Source organism: Acipenser ruthenus, chromosome 13 (assembly GCF_902713425.1).
Source record: "Acipenser ruthenus chromosome 13, fAciRut3.2 maternal haplotype, whole genome shotgun sequence".
NCBI classification, from domain to species: domain Eukaryota; kingdom Metazoa; phylum Chordata; class Actinopteri; order Acipenseriformes; family Acipenseridae; genus Acipenser; species Acipenser ruthenus.
The window spans coordinates 2,361,742-2,383,774 of NC_081201.1; the positions used below are offsets into that span (position 1 = coordinate 2,361,742).

Sequence of the window (22,033 nt, forward strand, 5' to 3'; positions counted from 1 at the left end):
CAAACATTAGCACCTAGAAGCACCTGTCAAAATACACTTGTATTTATAATAATAATAATAGAAACATATACTGTGAATCATTTAGATTGTATTTATGAGATGTTTCTTTAGTCTTTTGCAAGCTGGTTGAGATAAGATGTTGCTGAAATGTTCACAATAGCTGCAGACCAGTGCCGGCGCTAGGATTGACTGGGCCCTGATGCAAGACTGTGAAGTAACATATTCTAACGTTGTTTTAAGATGACTGAACAAGAACTAGACTTTTGCTATGTTGTTCTGTAGTTTCTTTGATGTTAAATAAAACATCTAAAGTATGTGTTGTTTTTTTTGGTCTCAATCCAAAAAAATGTAGGTGATGTAAACTTTTGGCTATAGCTGCACCTGTGGTGTTCCACCATGTTTTGCCAATACTAACTTGCTTGTGGCGCTGTTTTTTTTTCTAATTTATATATATATATATATATATATATATATATATATATATATATATATATATATATATGTCCAGCCATTAAAGTGGGCTCAGAAAAACAAAGAAACAGGTTGCAGTTGCAGTTGCGTTGCTTGCCCCCCCCCCCCCCCACCTGATGCCAGCCCTGCTGCAAACGTGCTCTCAGTTGCTTAAAGTTCCAGACAATCACAGTATTATGGATGATGTCATTGTTTCTGTTGAATTTCAAATAGCAAAGGGAAGCAATACCTCTGTAAATATCGTGTTGTAGACTAAATTAAAAACACAACAATGAGCCCAGCATTTTCCATTTTATACCAGAAAGCACAGCAGTGCTGTAGTTGGTGGAATTTTATATAAACCCTGCAACAGTTGTAGTTCTGACATGTATATATGTATTTATGTATGTATGTAATGTATTTTAATGACATTAGCAAGTCCACATGAGTAGTATAACAGTTTGCTTTTAACAGCGTACAGTATATAATAATTCAATTTTGTATGACTTTCTACTGAGCTAATGCTATATGTGTGTGTGTGTGTGTGTGTGTGTGTGTGTAACAGTGAATAAATCTCTCCCTATGTTCTTTCACCCACGCAGCGTGCCCTGTACCAGTCCTCTCACATCGATGAAAACGACGTGCAGACCGTCTCTCACAAGTGTCTGGTGGTCAGTCTGGAACAGTACGAGCAGATGATTAAAACCAAGAAATATCAGGACAGCGAGGATCTGTACTACCTGGCTGGGACCTACGAGCCCACCACAGGGATGATCTTCAACACTGACGGGGTGCCCATCATATGCTGAAGCGCAGCACCGTTCCTGTAATGCGTAAAGAGGGACCAGAGCCTCTAATGCTCAGTATTTACCAGAAACATTCAACCAAGGCTGCCTTCAAGAGCAGTGCACGTCACGCCTTGGATAATGCATTGCAAAAAGAGAAAAAAAATAATTGCAGAGGAGAGACAGCAGTTATCTGTTCAAGGACGCTCATGACCATCTTGGGTTTACTGATTCTGTGAATTACATAGAAAGAAAGAAGGTGGCGGATGAGAAAAGCCTTATAAAAGTGCTTTAGAAGCACATCATTAGGTTCTTATGGGGAAACGGTTAGCTGCCTGAAGAAATATTTGCCCTTGGTACAAAATAACTATCAGCTCGGGATCTGCAATTTATTTGACTTGGAATAAAAATCAGCTGCATGGCAGCTCGGAGCAGATCTGTATTGAAATTTGTACCCTTGGAGGCAAGATGACATTATCAGTCTGAGGACTTCTTCTGGGAAGCTGGTCACCTGACTTTTAAAGTTGTAATTACATCATATCAAATAACCTTTCAATGCATTCCTAGAGCTGCAAACCTGGCCTTCCGGACAGAAAGACTTTTTGCGCAGAATACTGATACGTTTGTGAAAACGAAGGGAAAAAAGAACGATGGGGAAATCGGGACTGAGCGGAGGTCATCACCATCACCATCTGCTGAGTGCTAATTGTGGTCTCGTGGAAATGAGGGTGACACAACCGTGGAGAAAGTGTTGAAGATGTCTGAAAGGCAAACCTGTATTTGTTTTAAAAGAATACGTCAGCACCAGCCGCAGATGTTTCTACCAGCAAAGCTTCAATTAAAGATGACACGGTTCATAAGGGACTTAGTGGATCTCTGAGGCCATAAGGTTTTATGATAATCCTCGGGCAATCTGCAAGCCCAATGCTATCCAGCTTCTAAAATAATTTATTAAAGATGACAATGAGTGTGTTAGCAGAGAAAACAAACCTTGGAGTGAAGATGACATCCTCATCATCCTCATCCTCATCATCATCATCATCATCATCCTCATCATCCTCATCCTACAGCTTTCTGGAAAGCCTATCGTGGTGATTTTATGCACCCAGGGTTTCTAAGTGAAGTTGACAGATTTGGCCCTGTCCAGTTCACCACATTGCTGTCCCTCAGCAGTGCCTATCAGGACATTTATTTCACTGAGATTTCAGGACTGAGGAAAGGAACAACTCGCTATGAGCACTTAGGAAGACGACAGACATTTCCCATGGTTGACCTACCAGACAACCCAGTGTAGGAAAAAGGGATTTTTATTTTTATTTGCTGCTTCAAAAAAAAAATGGAGGCTTTGACCAACATAGCGATGAAATCAGAAAGAAAAAAAGCTTTATAAAAATGTGAAAAGAAAATCTCCATAATCTGGAAACCTAAGGTTAGTGCTGATATGGTATAATCATGCTTCTGGAACTAAACCCAGCAGCAGGTCATTTTCATGAGTAATTGTATTAAAAAAAAGAAAAGAGAATATGTATTTTGAAATCTTAATAGTATTTTTGCCTTGTGGCTACTGTGAGAGAAGAGAGACGTTGGGATGTTAGCTGAGAGCACTTATTCACTGCCGGATGCCTTGTGTAGAAGAGGAGTATTCAGACAATCGAAGGAAGAGGAGAACCAGATGTGCAGTTTGTTCCATTGTGTTTGTTTTGTTGACGCAGGTCTCCTCTGTGTGATGTAATTAAAGAGGTGCCTGCTGTTCCACCCGTTTGGCTTCATTATGCCATGTATGGTTGCTTCCACAGCAGTGTGATCGTTGGCCTTTTAATGAACCCAAGTAGCTGACAGCTAGCCTCTTGCTTTAGCTGGAAATGTACGATTCCTTTTCTTCAAAAAGGAAAACAATCATTTCCATTTTTATTCTTTTAAAAACCCTTAAAGTTACTAACTGAAGAATAATGAAACTCTCTGCTAGAAGTATTTTCTGCATATATAAACTAAAGTATTATTTCCTACCATTGTTGTAATGAAGAGGTCAAACTATGAGAAATGGGGGGAAAGTAACTGGGATCTCGGTGGCTATCAGGCTAATAAGGCCAAAGCCTGTGGTCATGTCGGTAGTTAGCTGTGTTCCTAAATCTACCCGTAGGTTTATAATATAACTACCCAAGGCAAATGTTATGAGGTACTCTTCAGAAAAGCCTCACCGTATCACACTGCTTTGGGAACCAGTTGGTTATTTTATGTGTGCTGTATTACCAAGTCCAAACAAACCTAGTGGACACTGTTTTGTTAGTCTTCATGCTGTGCTCAAGGCACAGAAATATGTTTTTCCCCCCAGTGTAGATTATAATGCCATATGTGTGCCTAACCTGACCTAATGTTGGGTGAACGTGATTTGTTACATTGCACAAGGCTGAGAAGTCTTTGTTTAGTTTGTCAATCTTTTTAAAAGGACCGGGAGGAGTTCCTGGGCTGTTTTCATTGCAGGATTAAAAAGTGCGGTTGATTAGAAAAGGTCAAAAAGATTTATCAAAATGGTAGCATCAGAAAGAGGTACACAGACTAAAAACATGAATCAGTCATTCCAACCAGTGGTTCGTAAAGCTGGATGCGTGCTGTGATTAAAATGACGAGGGAAATTAAAACATGCTTGTCCTTTTTTCAGCATCAGTGAAATTAATTTGCATCAAGTGAACTCAATCACAAAACCACATTTTTGAAAGAACATTTCAAATTTCATATGTGCTTATCAGCTATCAGCTATATGACAGTTTTTTAACTGAATTCTGATTGACCCTTCCCTGTCTGCTAAATGCAAGCCATCGCTTTGCCTTGCTGTTTAAAGGTCATTATTATCTTGTGACTGGTAAATTAGATGAATGTAGCGTTCATTCCCAAAGATGTTTTCTTTCATTTTATGAGAAGTTGTCGGAGAGTTGTGAATCACTCTCTTTTTTTTCTTTTTTTTTAAAATTTAGTCGTTGCCAATTATTTTTATTATTTTTCTCCCAATTTGGAATGGCCAATTATTTTATTATGCTCAGCTCACCACTACCACCCCTGCGCTGACTCGGGAGCGGCGAAGACGAACACACGCTGTCCTCCGAAGCGTGTGCTCTCAGCCGACCGCTTTTTTTCACACTGCAGACCCACCATGCAGCCACCCAAGAGCTACATCGTCGGAGGACAACGCAGTTCTCGGGCAGCTTTTCTAGTCGCTGAAACGATTTCTGTTTCCGTTATCGGAAACAGGAATTGTTTTCTATCTGGGTTTAAACTGAAGGAATCGTGTTTTTGGACATGGAATTGCATAATAATGACGTCTAAAAAAAAAAAAACTAAAAAAAAACAGTTTAAATGTTGTCAACCCCAAACTCCAGTGTACACGTGTCTCTGTTTAATAGTGGACTGAACAAGTAGCACGACGAAGCTCTGCATTCGCTTTCTGTAAAAGGACATTCAGAAAATTGGGGTAAAGGTGCCAAATGATTCCGCTGTATTGAAACAATGGTAACAGTAACAGCACATTGTATATCAAACACTTCTGTACCAACTCGGACCCACTTGTGGAGAACTAAAAGCCGCTAAGATACAGGGTACAGGTCTGGCTTTGTTTATCTATCTTTCTCTCGGTGCAACAGTAGTCTTTCTGTTCGTTTTTGCTGTGAAGACGCATTTCATGTTTACGTGTTAAAACTTCAGTCACCGGAGTGGAGAGAGCACTTGACAGTTTAAAACTGCCTTGACTTCCCCTTGGCTCAGTTTGCAGTTTGGGCAGCACCGTAGGAAATCGGGCTACTGCTGCTAAAGCGTATCCACTTCCCCATGAATACTGTTAGTCACAAAGTCACGTCCTGTGGCTTGGAATGGCAGACAGTGGAAGTACATTGTAATAAAGATATACAACTTTAGCAACAGGTTGGGGGAGTAGTTACTACCTTTTGGTAAAGATGACCTGAAATATGTAATATATTGTAAAGCACGAAATTTGTATTTTTATGTATGTGTGTATGTTAGTTATCATGTCCACTGTATTAAGTGATTGGGGCTTTTTTGTACCCTCAATATTTTACCCAGTATATATGTATGTTCCCCTCCCCCTTACCCCACTATATAATTCTCCTATATAACTCATGTGCAATACTGCTGATTAGATACTCTGAGGTAGCTGCTAGTGGAGAAATAAATTTGTAATAAAAAAAAAAAGTTAAAAGCAGACCAGAGGCTGGTCCTTTATTGGTCTTTATTGTTTAGTCCCTTTAAGTGTTAGTAAGGTCCTGAATTAAATAAAAAAAAAAATAAAAAAACAAGAATACTAAACAATTTAAAGGAAAAAAAAAAACAACATATTTTGGAATTTTAAAAAAAAAATGATCAAGATTTTGTAATGAATGAGTATTTGGGGAGGGCACCTGCTATGATTTCACTTTGTATAAACATTTAATCATGTGTAAAAAAAAAAAAAAGAAAAGAAAAGAATCACAAAAAAGAGAAAGAAAACAGTCAGAAATGTGGATTGTAAAAAAAAAAAAAAAAACTCACATGGTCACATGGAACTTTTTTTATTGAAACTGCAGTTTTACAAAGTGTTCCTTTAAAGCATTTTAGTAACTCTGATTTTATAGTTTATTCCTCAATAAACTGAGATAAAAATGAAACTTTGGAATGTCGAGTGTTTTTGATCCTTATTTAAATGTGTGCTAACAGGTTTTTAAATCGGTTTTCTATTATTATTATTATTATTATTATTGAGGTAATTCTGGATTAAGAAACACTGTTAAACTCACCACAGGCACAGTACAGTTATGAAACAACATTGTGCAGAGAAGGTTAAAAAGAACACATTATTCATACATAAAACAGATACTTGCTGAATATTACGGAGAAAGCCCTCTGCCAATAAAAACAGATGACCATCAAGTCTTTTGTTTTTCCACTTGCAGCATTTTAAGCAATCACTGAGAAACGTTCAATAAATTAGATTGAAACGAACTCTGAAAGGCAGCGAGTTCTTTTGTAGCATTCCCATCTGCTTCCAAAACGAACCGAACTGCACTCCGAGAAAAATCAGCCCAAACGAACCAAGTGTGAATGCACCCTATTACTCTCAGCAAACCACAATGACACCTGATACAGTAGAAGACTGACTTGGAGGTATACATGACTATACCTCACTATCTGTCATGTGATTGAGGTGGAAAAACTACATAGCAAGATCTCGATTTCCCAGGAAGATTAGCTGATCGATGGCTGAAACTGAATTTTATTTTTGGTATATAGACTTTATCAGTTAAAACCAAAAACAAAATCAGTCTTAATCAATTCTCACGCTATAGAAGTTCTTAGTTAGCTGAAACATTAGAACTGGTGTGAAGTATAGGATTAACGACTTCCCTGCACTATACGACCTGATTCACACTGGTTAAACTGTACCTTCCTATAACAGTGAAAGAGGGTCTGTTTGACACCAGCTTATTCAAAACTGCTATAATGTGTGTCCTGACATTATTAGAGACTATAGCAGCTTCATTATAACACGTGCTCCTAGCGACAGTGTTAAATGTGGCTGAAACGTATAAAAGACTATCTCTACACTCCTGGCTTCAATTAAACCCAGGTCCCAACTACACAGCTCTTATCGCAACCCAATTGCAGTCAGCATGAAAGGATGACACACTGTCATTTTTATATAAAAAATGTTTTCTCCTCTCCTGTCAATTGCCAGGGTGAAGCAGCAGCACTATACTGCCCATGGAGCTCCCTGAAGGAAGAAGGCTATTGGGAAGTAATCAATACCAGTATATAGGATTGATGCACTTATTTCCCAAACCACCAGGCTTCATTAAAACAACGGGGTGAAGGGTAAAGAATCTAGCAAAACCAGCGTCGGTGAAGACAATAAAAATCAGTTTTTGAATCTTTTATAGTGGTGGACAACATTAGATTTAATGAAATGTTGGATAAACAGTAATTAAAATTGTGCCTCTCAAATTGATTGGTTTAGACTGCCACGTTCTCTTGCTGGTACAGGCAGTCTGTGCTTATATTAGTTACTGGGTTCATTCTCATCCTGAGTACTCCTATGGTGATGTTCAACATATTGGCACTCTTGATGAAGAAATAGAGGTGTTAGGTACCAGGAAACTGCAGCCACTTTTAATCTGTAGCGTTGACTTTGAGATATAGCAACTTCCAAATTTGAAGAATACACAAAAAAACTGGTGCACAACCCCCCCACACACACACACATATATCCACTTATATTACTGAGCATTCAAGAATGGACATCTTTGTTTGCCCTTTTAGCCTAGCAGGTTCTCTGTCTAAACAAAGCTGCTGAGACTTGCGTCTCACGTTCGCATCTTCCAAAGTCTTGTGCGTATTTTTTTATTGTTCGGTGCATCGACAGTGTAGTGTTTTTAAAAAGGACTGGTTGCAAATGGATAGGCCTCACTTTCTAAGAATGCATTTTTTTTTTCCTTTACTGTGCGCCCGTTACTTTAGAGTCTAAAGTATCAAGCTTGTGACTGTATTGTGATGAGTTAAAAATGTCCATGCAGTCCTATAGAAACTAGTCCTCAAGTCGTTTCGACAGACCTGCCCCCGCTGCTTCTCTCTCACACAGAGCTGGAAATCCATTCAGTTCAGGAGGTCTGTCTCCACGGCACACAGCAGACCCAGCACGACATGCTAAACTGGAGCTGATGGGCTCTTGCTAAGACTGCATTTAAAACCACACTCCTCCTTTCTTGCTTCAAGGGCAACCTCTATGCTCCAGTTGCAGTGTTCTGGGAAACATAACTCACAATCCAACAACTATTATCTTACAAGAGGCAGGTGAAAAATAAGGGCCATGTTTTTGAGGTTCCTATGGCAACAGCAGTCTGGCGCGTGATATGCCTGATTGCAGACAGTTTTTTTTTTTTTAGACAAGCCACCCTTGCTGGAGGGAAAGGCAACATCCAACAGAATGGAAATAGCACACTTTATGAAATATGATAAGCTTGCACGGCTTTTTCTTTATGTCCTTAAACTTAAACTTAATACTGGTAATAACCTCCTTATAACTTAGGAGTTTTTACGTGAGTAAGGTAAAATACAAAGAAAGCCCATTTCAAGAAAATACTTTTTAAAAGCAATAACAAAAAAAAAGTAAAATACATTGCTATTTTAGTTCAGTACTTGAATATATAAGTGAACCATTTTACTGAACCAGGCATTCCAAACACTCATATTAAACCCGTGCATGCATTGTGTGGAGATATCACATATCATACATCATTGTTTTTGTTTTGGAGCACTTTTTCATTTTGAGATTATTGCAGTCCAGCAAAAGTCAGAACGCAGGTCTCAGCTGCGCATTCAGAGCACCGCCTTACTCCAGTGTGCAGCTAGAGCCTCCCGCCTCTCTAGGGCAACCAGGGGTCAGCTCCCACTGAAACGAAGGCTGCTTATAATCACAGAAATCTGATAGTCCAGCTAATCTGCAGAACAACATATAGTGGCAGGCTGCCAGGGCAAAAGCATTAGGAGGCTGTTTTCATTTTCTTTTTTCTAGAAATGTAAATCATAAGTTCAAGCAATGAAACCTTTAGAAACGCTCTAATTTCTTATTGTGCATATGCATACAGACAATTGCAGTGTCTTGCACTCTTCTTTTTTAAATGCATAACCATCACTTGAGTTAGTATGATTGGTCATTGCGGGCAGAACAGATTTAAAATGGGACCTTCTGCACACACGCTGCTGTACTGTAGATGACCTGTGTTTGGGAGCTGACAACACATTATAATGCTGATGGTTACAGAAGGACCCAGGCAGCACTTATCTGTACATGTCTAACTGAAGTTATGCTGTTACCCTATCTAAACACTCATAAGATACACAGATATATATATATACTACACAAATATATAAACACTATGTAGTAAGGCTCGTCAGCAGGGTCTTGTTCATTTTATGAATGCTCTCTTCAAACTTCATTTGATTAGATTTAAGTTCACTAAAAGAGCAATGTTAACCTTCCTGATCTTAAGAGAAATTCTCATTTTTATGTATTTACTTTTCAATTAGAAGCTGAATCCCTTCCGGCTGAGTGAGGTAAACAGGTTTGTTTTTGTTTTGTAATCAGTGTAAACATGTTGATGTTCTCAATAGGATGCCACTTCACTGTGAGGACTGTGATGTACTCTGCCTCCCCATTAGTTCTGTGCGCGGGGTGTAATTTAACCACTGTTTAAAAGCATTCCTCTAGGATTGCTAGGCTACTGAAAGATGTTTATCCGATATTCCACATAGTATGACGTGCGCATGCATGGATGAAAATAGTCTTCTTGGAAACATGTTGCCAGGTATGAAGAACTGAGTCATCAAAAAAAAAAAAAACAACAAACATTCCTTTTTCAAAGATTTTCTTTGAGGGGTGAGGGGGCAAGCCACAATTCCTCTGCTCTGTACAATCTAGCAAAAAAAACAAACAAACAAAAAAACCCTAAATATTTGTTATTTACATTAAACATCGATGCAATTACAGGTACATTTTTTGTTTCGGCAATCTGATTCTATTGAGCATGTGTGTTCAGTTCGATAATAGCTTCCATACTTCAGCACGTATTTTTCTGAAAGCTAAATAACCATTAAATCTGGTTACCATGGAAATCTAGGTTTGAAATTGTCCAGATCTGAGCTCCTCTTTAGAAATGTTTATATAAGATAACTGCTTTGAACCAAGTGGATTTTCATCTATTCAGTCCTTCGCCCTGCATTCTTAATTCACGGGTCACGTATTCTTGAGATGTGACCTGAACCATGCCAAGGTAACCACTATAAAACTTTCATGATCACAGACAATATCTCATAACCCTAAAACACACAAATATCCAAATCAACATTCAAAGCTGACAAAGTCTAGAAGGCCACTTTAATTTTACATGAGTTTCATGGGAGCAATTAACTAGCAGTGCTTGTAGCATCTTCAAACAAGTTGAAACACAATGTGTTTGACAGACTACTGCTGCAGAAGGCCACTGATAGCTATCCTGCTCCCCCACCCCCAAGACCAACTTTAATATTAGAGAATATCAGTAAAAAGGGACTAGAAGAACACATTCTCATGGTATTAGGCACGGCTCCAGCAGGAATTAGATTATTGAAAGACAGGTAGTATATAGATATAATATTACATAGATGATGTAATAATTGTACTTAATGGCCACAGCTCCATACTAAGCAATAATTACCATCAATTTAACAGATTTTTTTTTTCAGGTTTTACACCCCTCAAAAGACCTTGACTACCATTCTTACCCCACTCTAGTCCTTTGAGTTCAGTTACATTAGTAGATCCTGAATTATGTCTGTCACTGTTGTTTGACATGCCTATCCACGAATAAACACAGCATGCCAGTTTGTCTGCATTCTTAATAGAAAGATGGTGCCTCTGGCAGGGTGCTGGAGAGGGGGAATCCTGTGGTGTTTTATAAGCAGCATGTCGGAATGAGGCTGGGGGTTGAATTACACTCTAATCTCAATAGAAGGTGGACCATGAAGGGTAGACTTGAGAAGTGCTCACGCTGCAGGTCCAGGGACAATCCACCGATCTCCTGTATATGGACCTTTCTTATTGGTGGATTTGTTTTTTGGTGACTTTAAAAGAACCTGCAATATAAACCCTGTTACTATAGCAGACATGTCACATCTCACAAAACTAAGTATTTCTATACAAACACATTGCAATCGCTTAATCTGTGACACCAAAAACAAATGGGCATCACAAAGCCTGCTAACTATATTAATAACTTTGCCAAAGATACTGCAGGCGTACAGCAATACTAAAAGTGAAGGTAAACAAACATTTTTCACAGACAAAGATAAATTGCTCCGTGTTTCTTGAAGATGTTATGGTTGTATATTTCAAGTTACGGCAGATATTTAAAACAGTAAGTTTGTACAAACACACTTCCCATTCACCGCGTGACTAAAAGCTTCAATTGAGATACATGGTTTAACAGCACAGAAAATAGGAGCTCCAAAAAAAGAACAACGCTGGGCTTTTATTAGGTGGCTATTATTTGCAAAAATGAATCCTGCACCCCACCCCGACTGAGCCCATGCCAGGCATTAAAACAAAAACAAGGTGGCCTACCTAGTGGTTCATAGAAACGGCACATTGAAAACACGCTGGCACGACAGCACTATAAACAGTGATCACTCATAACTGGGAAAGCTCGCTCTCTGCAGACTGGCAGGTGTGACGGGTTTGGATTGTTTTCAGTGATCCTTTCCGGGAAGGTGAGTTAACATTCACGTGGCTTTTATATCCTGTTCAGGTTTTTTTCTTTTCAAGCATCCGTTTTCTCATAGGGTTATGGAGGAGTAAGATACAGTACGATGATTTAAAGCATGGTCATTACAGAAGGCACTTTAATACAGCGAAGCTATTTAAAGGCACAGCTGTTGACACTGAGTGTCCAAGGACAGATGCAAAAGGTTAATACGCAAGCAAGTTACAGTATGCAGTCGCTTTGATGCATTGAAGTGTACTCATTGCACAGCGATTCAAGGCATAATGGAGCACAACATCTGCACATTTACATACAAAACTATATATATATATCTCCTAAATTGGGGAACTTTTTATTGTAATTACCATGTTCTAACCCATGTGAAAATAATCTGTATCATCTTCAATCAGTTCCAAGTGCATTTAAAATAAGAGGCTTGACTTATACAGACCAATCAAAACATTTCTTTTTGTCTTCCATTCTATTAAAGTTACTAGGTTGAAGTCTGGGTCACAGATGTAACAGGTCAGATCGTTTTAGTGGCATCGACCTCCTGTATGTAGTGTGTATACTTTACTGCTTATTCTTATGGAAGCAAGCACACCCAGAATAGCAGAGCTGGGAGAAGACCTAACAAAAAGCATAGATACAGTTCATTAAAGCTCCCGAAAATCAGGCATGTGGACAAGCACGGTTCATTACACACAATATACAATACAAAACTATACCACAATGTGAACTACTAGAAGTAGTTTTTCATATGGAAAATTACAAAAAAATATCTTCCAGATAATAGCCCTGGTACGTCACAAGGCCCCCTTTTTAATTGTGATTTTAAATCTGATTTTATTTACAGAAGCCAGCTAATGTTTTTTGCTGTGGTTAAGTAAAATATTTAAGAGGGGTGTGGAGGTGACTTAACGCACAAGCAAAGAGGCAACTAGTCTATTCCATTCTGTGTTTACTGTCGATATGTGTTGTATAAACCCAGATTGATTTTAAATAAAGCGGTCTTTAAAATGGAGTGATTAACCCAGGATAACACAGCTGAGACCCTGCACATGGTTAGCTGTAGCTTCCTAAAAGGGCCCAGACTGACAGCAGTGCAGAACTGAGGCACAATGAGGTAGTGTGACTTTCTTCAGTCTCACTTTTCAGTGCTGTTTACAATGTCACGCTGAGTGCAGCAATATTTGCAATTGAATTCTTGAAAAGGAGTGTAACCTTTACACTTCCTAGCTCTCCTCGATGATTGTAAATGTGGATTGCATGCAGGCAAAGGGGAGCTGCATTATGGAAAAAATAGTGACTTAGGTCCATTGTCAGGTGGTGTATTGCTTCTTTCCTAGAAGAGCTGGATTGCATTGCAAACCGAATTACTATTGATCAATACAAAATTAGCTATCAGTAACATTCACACCATCAGTGGCATACTGAATACACTTTGCCTTTGTATTCACATTCATATTCACTGTGGCAGTCAGACGACAGCAATGCTGGCTGAAAAGTAATCAAACAGTAATAGTCCCCCACTTTGTGGCTCCGACAGGCAGTGCACATTTCGCATCAGCATAAGAGCTCTGTTGAGGCAGCAAGATATACATCAGTTGCCCACACGCCTGAAAGTGGGGTCATTTTAAAGTGTGATTCAGACCCAAAAGTACACGATCTGAAAATGGAGACGAATTTACAGGCGGCGGGAGTCCCCCTCGCTAATGCAACGAGGGCCTTGTGGAAAAGAGATCGTAAAAAACAAACTGTCAACGGGGAGAAAAAAAAAAAGTTGTGATAACTTGATTTTTTCAAGAGTGAATCTGGTGCTGGGTTGAATGAATGGAGGTCTCATATCTTTGAACAGAAGGGCTACCTGGATGCTGTACTTGAAGTCGGTCTGCACTGCTAGTGCCAGTGCTGCCCCAGAACAGCCGCTGCTTGTCGTTGTCCGCTTGATTCCTGAGCGTGCCGCTGCCTCTACCACCACAGATGGGGCATGTCCTCCGCCACATGGCTCTTGGACAGCATGAACCAGAGGGGCGTCTCTAATGACGTTCCGCAGCCCTTCATGCAGCAATGGGTAGACGATCCCGCTCAGCGTGGGACGATCGTCTTGAAAACTAAGCGAAAAAACAATATGGTTAACAGACTATTGATTTAAATATGTTTTCAAACACTTTGTTTATGTTGACCTTTTCCAGATAACCTTTTTGTACGGTAGCAAAGATGGAAAGTACAGGATTCAATTAAAACTGCACTTTAATTACTGGTTTTTTTCTGCTTCCCAGGTAATCCACAGCAAATAAATGACATGCTTTTAATGACTTTTTCTGAGTTGCAGCTGTTTTCAAAGGAGATTGCTTGTAAGTAAGCCCATGTATGTGTACTAAATGGGTACACAAGATTCATTTTTATATACAAAATGTATTCCGCCCTTTGATCACTGCCTTAAACCTACAGAAGGCTGGATCCAGCTTTCCTAAGCACTTTAATTTTACTGTAGTTATTATTTTTCATGCCTTTAAATTTTGCTGATAATGGGGAGGCAACCAAGGCAGGTGCAGTTCAGACCCCTCTATCAATTTACCAAACAAACATGAAAAGCTTAAATGTAATTATAAAATGACTTTGAAGATTACCAACACTACCAGCAACAACAACTGATGCATTTTGCTGTTTACCATTATAAACACCGCAGTCTTTGCTAGTGTATTTTTTCCTTATATAGCTAATATTTGATTTGCTGTAATTAAACTGTATGCATACACCAAATTATCAACAATGTTTGTAAATGCATTGTTTGCACTACTCTTTCAGGCTTTTATTTACTGTACAAATACCAGTATGTGTCGTTATCATACAATTCACTGAATGACTGATGCTTTTCAACAGGCAAGCACAAGCCACCATTAGCCCTGATACAAATTCATACAAATGTGTTTCTATCACCAGGGAAATGCATCCCCATAGGGGATGATAAAGCCAAGACAGATTTTAAAAAAATGCTCATAGTGCTTTTAAGGGCAGCTTAATTTAATGGAAATGAACACAGATATCAAGTTAGTCTACCTTTGAGCCATTTAACAACAGAAAAGTCTGGAAAAATGTAACTAAATCATCCATACATTGCGAGTGCCCCTTTTTTTAACCAACGAAAATGCATCTGAAGTTTCTGACAAGCTTGACGAGCTCTCTGAATACCACTCAGGGGGTTTGAAACCTTTACACAAGAAACTTCAGTTGTATGCTGGCTGTTGTTGAAGCCACTGACTCTAGATGACATGTACTTGTAGTGAGGACCTATTTGCAAGACTTATTAAAGATAACAGTTTGACTTCTGGTGTTCAATCAAACCCTGTCTTGGTTCTAAATGTCATCTTAACCTCATTAGATAACGTTCGACGCGTGAAAACAAATTAGACCCAAAAACAAAAAAACAAAGAAACAGCACTCAATTTCAAGCTACGACTGACAAGGGAGTTTCAGAGAAATTATTAACAAATATAGTGGGGAGATTTTTAGTGAAATTCTCATGCTATACTTCCTTGCACTAAGGTCAGTTTTTTAAGGCCCCTCTCTTCCCTATATTTGAATCCAGGTTATGGAAGTATACAAGGCTGTTAGCTATAGCAAACAGTTGCACATTTAAAGTTAGCTATAACATTTTATAACTAACTTGAAATCTGCAACTTTTTAGGAGCCGAGAACAATTTTAAAAGGTCTAATTAAGCAAAGTATTAGTTCAATTAAGGGTTTAGTTAAGTAACTGACAGCTCAGTTGGAATGAAAACCAGAAGACACAGGGGGGTCCCAGGACCAGGGTTAGGAACCACTGCTGTACAGTATGATAGTCAGATTAGTGGATCCATCTGTGTAACTTAAATCCCTAAATATGTACATTTTCACCTACCAGTAATTAGCTTTTTTTTTTGCTCACAAGAAATCCAAGTCAACTGCAAATAACACCAGTGGGTTATGATAGCGTTTTTTACTGCATCTTATAATTAACATAATTTGTAATACAAATAACCTGATATCTAGAGCAAGCTAAACAAATCCAAGCACATCACAGTGTTTCCGGCACAGTCATTGTAGTATTTTTTAATTTGAGAAGAGTCAATAATTCCCTGCAAGAGACATGCAGCATTTTCAGTGCTGTATGCATAAGAGGATGCTAGATTAAGTGTATATTTCAGAAGCTGATTAATGGAAATAATTTACTTTATTTTTCAGACGTTTCTGTAACATCCTACATTTTAATAACCAAGAAAATGCAGAAAAAAAAAACATTTGATGATCAGGTCTTTGATAGAAAGCAGACTGTAGAAGAATGGGTCATTTTCACACATGATTTCATTTGGCATATTGGACAGCGAAATATTATGCAACACATGGATGGTTAGTTTAGGGGGCACTCCACACTAGAACACACACTGCAGTATGAACTGATAGCATGACAGGCACACACTGATTTATTATGGAGTATGGGCCATTAGTTAGGAGCAAGCAGAAAACATCATTCAGTCTGGCAGAGACAAACAAGGGATATAACTGAGGATTAGTCAGAAAAGCCATTCGTGTGTTGCCAAGATAGGTAACCTTGCTCTCTGGACTTCAAAAAGGATGCAAGACTGTCCAGCCTCATCTTGCTGTTTTTTTTTTTTTTTTTTTTTAATATGCCCCTTCTTTCCTTCACAACGAGCGTGCTGTGTTGTCTGTTAAGGAAATGCCATGGCATTTGCTGCAGTGTTCTGCTTCGGTATGCCCATCTCTCCCCATGTTGTTGATGAGTTAGTTAGCTGTGACGCTCTAGCAGAACAAAGAAGGGATTATTTGCCTGATGGCTCTTGTATTGTCATCTCCCGCATAGCTGACAGACAGCAAGAGAGGGAGTGAAGGGGAAAGAAATTGGAAAAGCCAGCAAGAAATAGAAGCAATGTGCAGAGCGAAAGGATGGGTTGTGTGCAGAGGGAACTGTCCTGGGAAAAACTGTTTTGTTTTCCAAGCCCATTAATAAATACAATCTGTGTGTGCAATTCTCAGTGTTCTTTCAGAACAATAAGTTATCATTAAGTGTACAAATCCTGGAATGCTTTGCGGTTTTGAATAATTCAGCTTCATTATAAATACTGACCTTCAAAATTCACTTTTGGAGGAACTGCAAAGTCACGCAAGGCAGCTGTCCTGATAAGCTGTGTACCTGCCGTTTTAACAATACGCATAGCAATTTTCCAGGTAGTTTTTACAGGTAATTTCTGTTTCTGTGCTTATCTTCATATATATGATCTGTTTCTGTGCTTATCTTCAAAGTCGTATTGGCTGTGGTCAATAAAGTGAATAAGAATAGCTGTTGTCTCTTATTTTAATTTAATACTAGGTTTTTCTACAGTAGTTCAAAGTAACATTGCAGTTAAAATGGAAGGCTCTTTTTTAATGCCTATCCTATTAACATTAAAGACTGTACAGTATTTACCGAGATTAGTCTTGACTTCAAGGTCTTTTACCCACTGAAAATACATTTTACTCTCTCAGTGTTAAAATTAGAAAAGGAGTGTTAAACCTTACCTGGGGCGCTGCACGCACGTGTTGGGTGTGTTTAACAAGTTCATTCAAAGTTATCACCAGAAATATTTTCAGGATTACTTGACTCATTGAGTTTTTCAGGATTGTTCCCTTACTTAGACAAAGCACGGGATCTAAAGAGGTCTACAAAATGGAACAAGATGGGCAAAATGCTTTTCAGCGCAGCAGCTCCACCCCTACACCACACTCCTCGCCTGTCTGGGCTCACTGTCTTACAAACAGAAAAACGTTTGGCCATAGCTGTAAATGTAACCCCACCTTTATATAAACATATTTCTATTGTCATAATGAATACAGACTTACAGATAGAGTAGAGCGAGCATGTCTGTGAGCTCCCTATCAACAAGGCGTAATAAGCTAGTGTATTTAGGGTTTTCTCATGTCTGAACCTGCACATCTGCTTTCAATCTAGTTATTTCCCCAGGTCGCCTCAAAGATGGGGAAAACAAAACCAAACATTGAAAAAGGCAAGGTATAAACGAAACTACTGCGATTGCCAAGAGAAATTGCAAAACGTTACTGGGGTCAAGATTACCAGTGCTTTGAGGTGTTTAACACCATCATCTTCAATGCAGGGCTTGAAGACCACCAGCCACTCTCAAGGGCACAACACCTAATACTACTTTAGTTTATTCACTTTGCACAGGTAGAGGACACTGCAACATGTGACTCTGAGGCTTCATAAGCAGGATGTTTGCATAAAAGACATTCTGCATAGACCAGTAATGCCTTTGAATATTCTCCAATATCCAGCTCTCAGTTGAAAGCTTACCTTTTATAAATATGAATTCATTAATCCACTGTACAAAGCCTACTAATCAAGAGGGGCCAATAGAGACCAGCTGATGCTCATGCTAAGATAAAATAACTAATGACGACGGCTAATGCAGAAGAACACTCGACACTGACTAACCTATTAGTCTAGATGAATTCTGTGTTCCCTCTCTGAATAGGAGCAGTATAGCTGCCATGTTGAACATTCAAAGCTCGGGTTAAATACTTAAGTATGTACGTCTGGCTGTATCTGTTTATTTCCAGCACAGCAAATACGAAGCTATAGGCACTGAAACCCAGAAACAAGGTAATATGTGCAGTAGGCTGGAGAGAGACAGGACAGCAACCTAAATTAATAGATTGAAATTTAAAATGTACGTCTTTTTTTCCACCAGACCAGATTAAGAAAGAAAACAAAAAAAAATACAGAAATGTAGAAATGCCTGGAAATTGTAACCTTTTAATAACAAGCCTTCTAAATTAGACCACTGAGACAGAAATCCATTTTGGGTCTCATTTGACATTTTTGTGTTAATCAGTTTATTTTTTCTCTCTAAAGGAGATCTTTAGCATGCTGTTCCATAGTCCATAACCCCAATCTTTGCTTAAAGAAATCTCCCTAGGGGCTTAAAAGGTTAGCACAGACTGAATGCATTTTAATGAATAAAATGCATGAAGTATTGCAATTTAATGAACTCAACATTCGACTGATTAATTCCATGCAGTTACTCCTGCTTTGGAAAACATGAAACTGTAAAAACTAAAATAGCCTACATTTATTTTTACATTTTGCACAGAACAATCCTCTAATATATTTCTATATTAGCATTTGCAAAATGAGAGCCACAGTAATACAAAATTACCCCCCCTCCCCCACAATACCTGCTATCTATTGATCTATATATTTATATATATATGGGGGTGGGGGGGCAGCCAGTGGGGTAGCATTATATTCACACAGCATCAGAAAAGATCAAATTCTAAGAACACAGATCACTCCCCAGCTTGTTTTTGCTGGGCCATGCCTTGAGTGAAGAGCTGAGCTTATGCAATTCCCAAACGATCGAATTATCTATTTTTTCAGCTTAGTTTGACTAATTTCTACATCGCTGCATCCCTTTGGGTAATTCTGTAATTTCACTGTTTGGCTCTGCTGTTTTTTTATTATTATTATTTATTTTATTTATTAAAGCAGCCTGAGACAGGTACAATAAAAAATCTACTTGCATGCAAAATCCGGCTGTCTTGAAGGAGTCCTATCCACGACTCCTTGCTGATCCTATTTCATTAAGCCTTGCCAACATGCATTGATGTATGTGATGCAAACCTAAATCACACGCAGTTGGGGCGACAATCTGTTGTTCTCAAATTCAAGGCATAAAAATTCACAAAGGCAGTGTTTCCAAAAGCCTTGCAATGCCTAGAAGCCATTATTAGCGCACAGTGTTTGAAGTACCTACTGTAGTCCTGTTTTTCTAGTTTTCTTTCTCTACCGAGCGTATTTTATGTCTGAACTTAACTTTGTTATAAACAAATCCTGGCAGACATCTAGCGTTAATTAGTCTTTGGCCAGGCTGGTTACCATAGGCAAAGCTTTGTTTCAAACTTATCCCCAGCCCCCACCCCCACCACATCAACTCAAGCTGGCTACTTGCAGAAGCTCCACAACATCGCGTTACAACAGCTCCATCTGGTGATCAAACACTGAAAAACACTTAAAACAGGGACTTTTGAAATACTATGCCGATTTATTTTTCCCTCAATCCTGCAATGTACTAGATACTTGTTGACGGGTTTTTGTATATTTTATTTATCAAAATGAAGAAATTGTAAACCTGATTCTAAACATCTCAAATAATAATTCATCTGTAGCAAATGCACACAATACCTATCAACACCTGAGGTTCTGTATATATTGAAGCAAGCTAAAGCCCTATAGAGCAGCTCTGCAGCTTCCTGTTCATGCATGCATGTGGTAGCCCTCTGCTTCCAGGGACGTTAAGCATCTGGTTTTCGGTGGTGCTTGCTGTCCCTCAGTGACAGAAGAGGGGCTGTGATATGATCCAGTTTCATAGGAAACCTCAAAGGCTGCTTTGGCTCATTGTTCTGTGAGCCATTCCATAGGTGGGGCTGGATCATGCATTGTGTGCCTTTTGAATACTGCCGAGCACTGAGCCTGGAGATCTGGAACAGACAATAAAGCAGAGTAGGGGTGGAAGGCATGTTGAGTAGGATTCTGAATGCAGGCAGCACTTTCAAGGCCAGGAGATTTAAATGGTGAAAATGATGAACAAAAATGGAATCCAGAAAAGGGGTCCGGGTCAAGAGGATGCCTTACTGCGACACAGCAGCTCAATGGTCAATTGTAATGGGGTTTGGAATCAAAAAATGATCCTGCACTCCGAATGGATAGGCTAGCTGGCAATGTTGCTTCAGGTGTTTTATCTCTGTTCTGTACATTCTTTATATACTCCAGACCTAAGCATCTTTAAAGACATGCCCTATACGCACAGTGTCAGCGAACACTCACTGTATGATATTTTTAACCGAATGTTCTTGCTCATCTATATTAAACTAACTGTCCTATACAAAATTAATAAATAGCTTGTTTGATATGTCCCGTCAACGGTAACCAAGCTTTGCTCAAGTCAATAGGTTTTTACTTTGGATAAAACAAACATCATCATCATTATTATTATTATTATTATTATTATTATTATTATTATTATTATTATTATTATTATTATTATTATTATTATTATTATTATTATTATTATTATTATATGATTGTTTCATAAAAGTAAAAAGAAGCCCTGATGGGTTTTTGCATTCTGCACCAGCATATTCGAAATCCTTCTCGGCCGTCTAAAGCCTTTCATCTGACATCACTATGATAACACCCTGCCCCTTGAGCCTTGAGATCAATGACATTCAGCTCTGAGGATAAACAATCCCTGCCCTTAAAAAACAAAACTCAACCCTGCAGCCTCAGAATGACAATCAGAAAATGGGGCGGACAAGCAGCATGATTCAATATTGCTGTAATAGAATGCAAGCTGATCAATCAGCTCTCACCCATGTAACCACACTGGAATGAGACGTCAAGTGCCTTGCACTTAAGTGATGTTTTTTTTCTTTTCACACTAATGTAACTGAAAGGAAATCTAGGAGTAGGAATCGGGTACAGGAAACTTACCACGGGTCACTTGCTTTTAGCTACACACCAAATCATTCTTTGTGCCACTCTGGGGGTGATGCTGTAATGAAATCTGTGCCGCACTGCATCCCATCTCCTCTTCACAGTGCAAACTCAAAATGATCAATACAGCAGCACTGGCTTTCCAGATAGGCTTGTATTGCATTGTATTATTTTTACAGGAGAGCCATGTTTTCCCACCACCCACTGTGCTATTACACCATGGTCTAGCAGACACAGCTCTGGTGAATAATTGCATGCTTTGTTCTTGCTGTGCTGGCACTTCTACGCAGTAATATTCACATGTATTAATTTACCTATTTACAAGGCTATGGAAACCTCTGATATATACCGTGTAGCTCCTGATCAGATAAGTTTAAAAATAGTACCTCTCCCAACACTATGCCAAGCAGGCATCATTTCACACTAAAAGGTGTTCTTGCTGAGATTCTTAAACGACACTTCCTGACTTGCTTCATTAACACCCTCAATGCTTTCTTGTGCAACTTTTCTAATGCTTTAATTCACAGGCACTTTTCCAGGTGCTACGGTGGCCAGTTTTACCACGAGCTTGATTAGCCCCGGTGTATAGGTAACAATCTCAGGTGTGTCTTATTAAACTCATGGTAGAACCCGGAATGGATCAAACTGCTATGCAATTAATTTGAAACGGAAATGCATGGTTCTTCAACGTGGATTTTGGTGTGGGGATTCACATATAACTTTTTCTCCACCAGGTGGGGCAATGCTTCACTCTGCGCACCACGCGCCTGCGGTTCTACCAGGTGAGTACAGCTGTCGACATATTGGTAAGGGGAAACTAAAAAACTTATACAAAAAAATGCATTTGCAGGACTTGAGAAAGATAATTAATTAACGCTATTTAAATGGAATTGTTGATTTATACAAAAAGGTATTGCAGCGTTTCACAGACAAGCAGAAATGACGGAGACGACACGCTTGTTCAAGTTCCG

The 22,033-nt window shown here is 38.9% G+C and overlaps 1 protein-coding gene across 5 annotated transcripts in view; it reads left to right on the forward strand.

Annotated features, from left to right (window-relative positions):
• The window catches only part of LOC117417783 (trinucleotide repeat-containing gene 18 protein-like), a 66,394-nt gene extending 60,507 nt beyond the window's left edge, over positions 1–5,887 (forward strand). For all 5 annotated transcript variants that reach the window (XM_034030079.3, XM_034030080.3, XM_034030083.3 and 2 more), the window contains one exon: positions 1,053–5,887. In XM_034030079.3, the coding sequence (XP_033885970.3) occupies positions 1,053–1,259 (207 nt within the window). In that variant the 3' untranslated portion in view covers positions 1,260–5,887. The remainder of the gene's footprint in view (positions 1–1,052) is intronic.
• Positions 5,888–22,033: the final 16,146 nt, after the last annotated feature.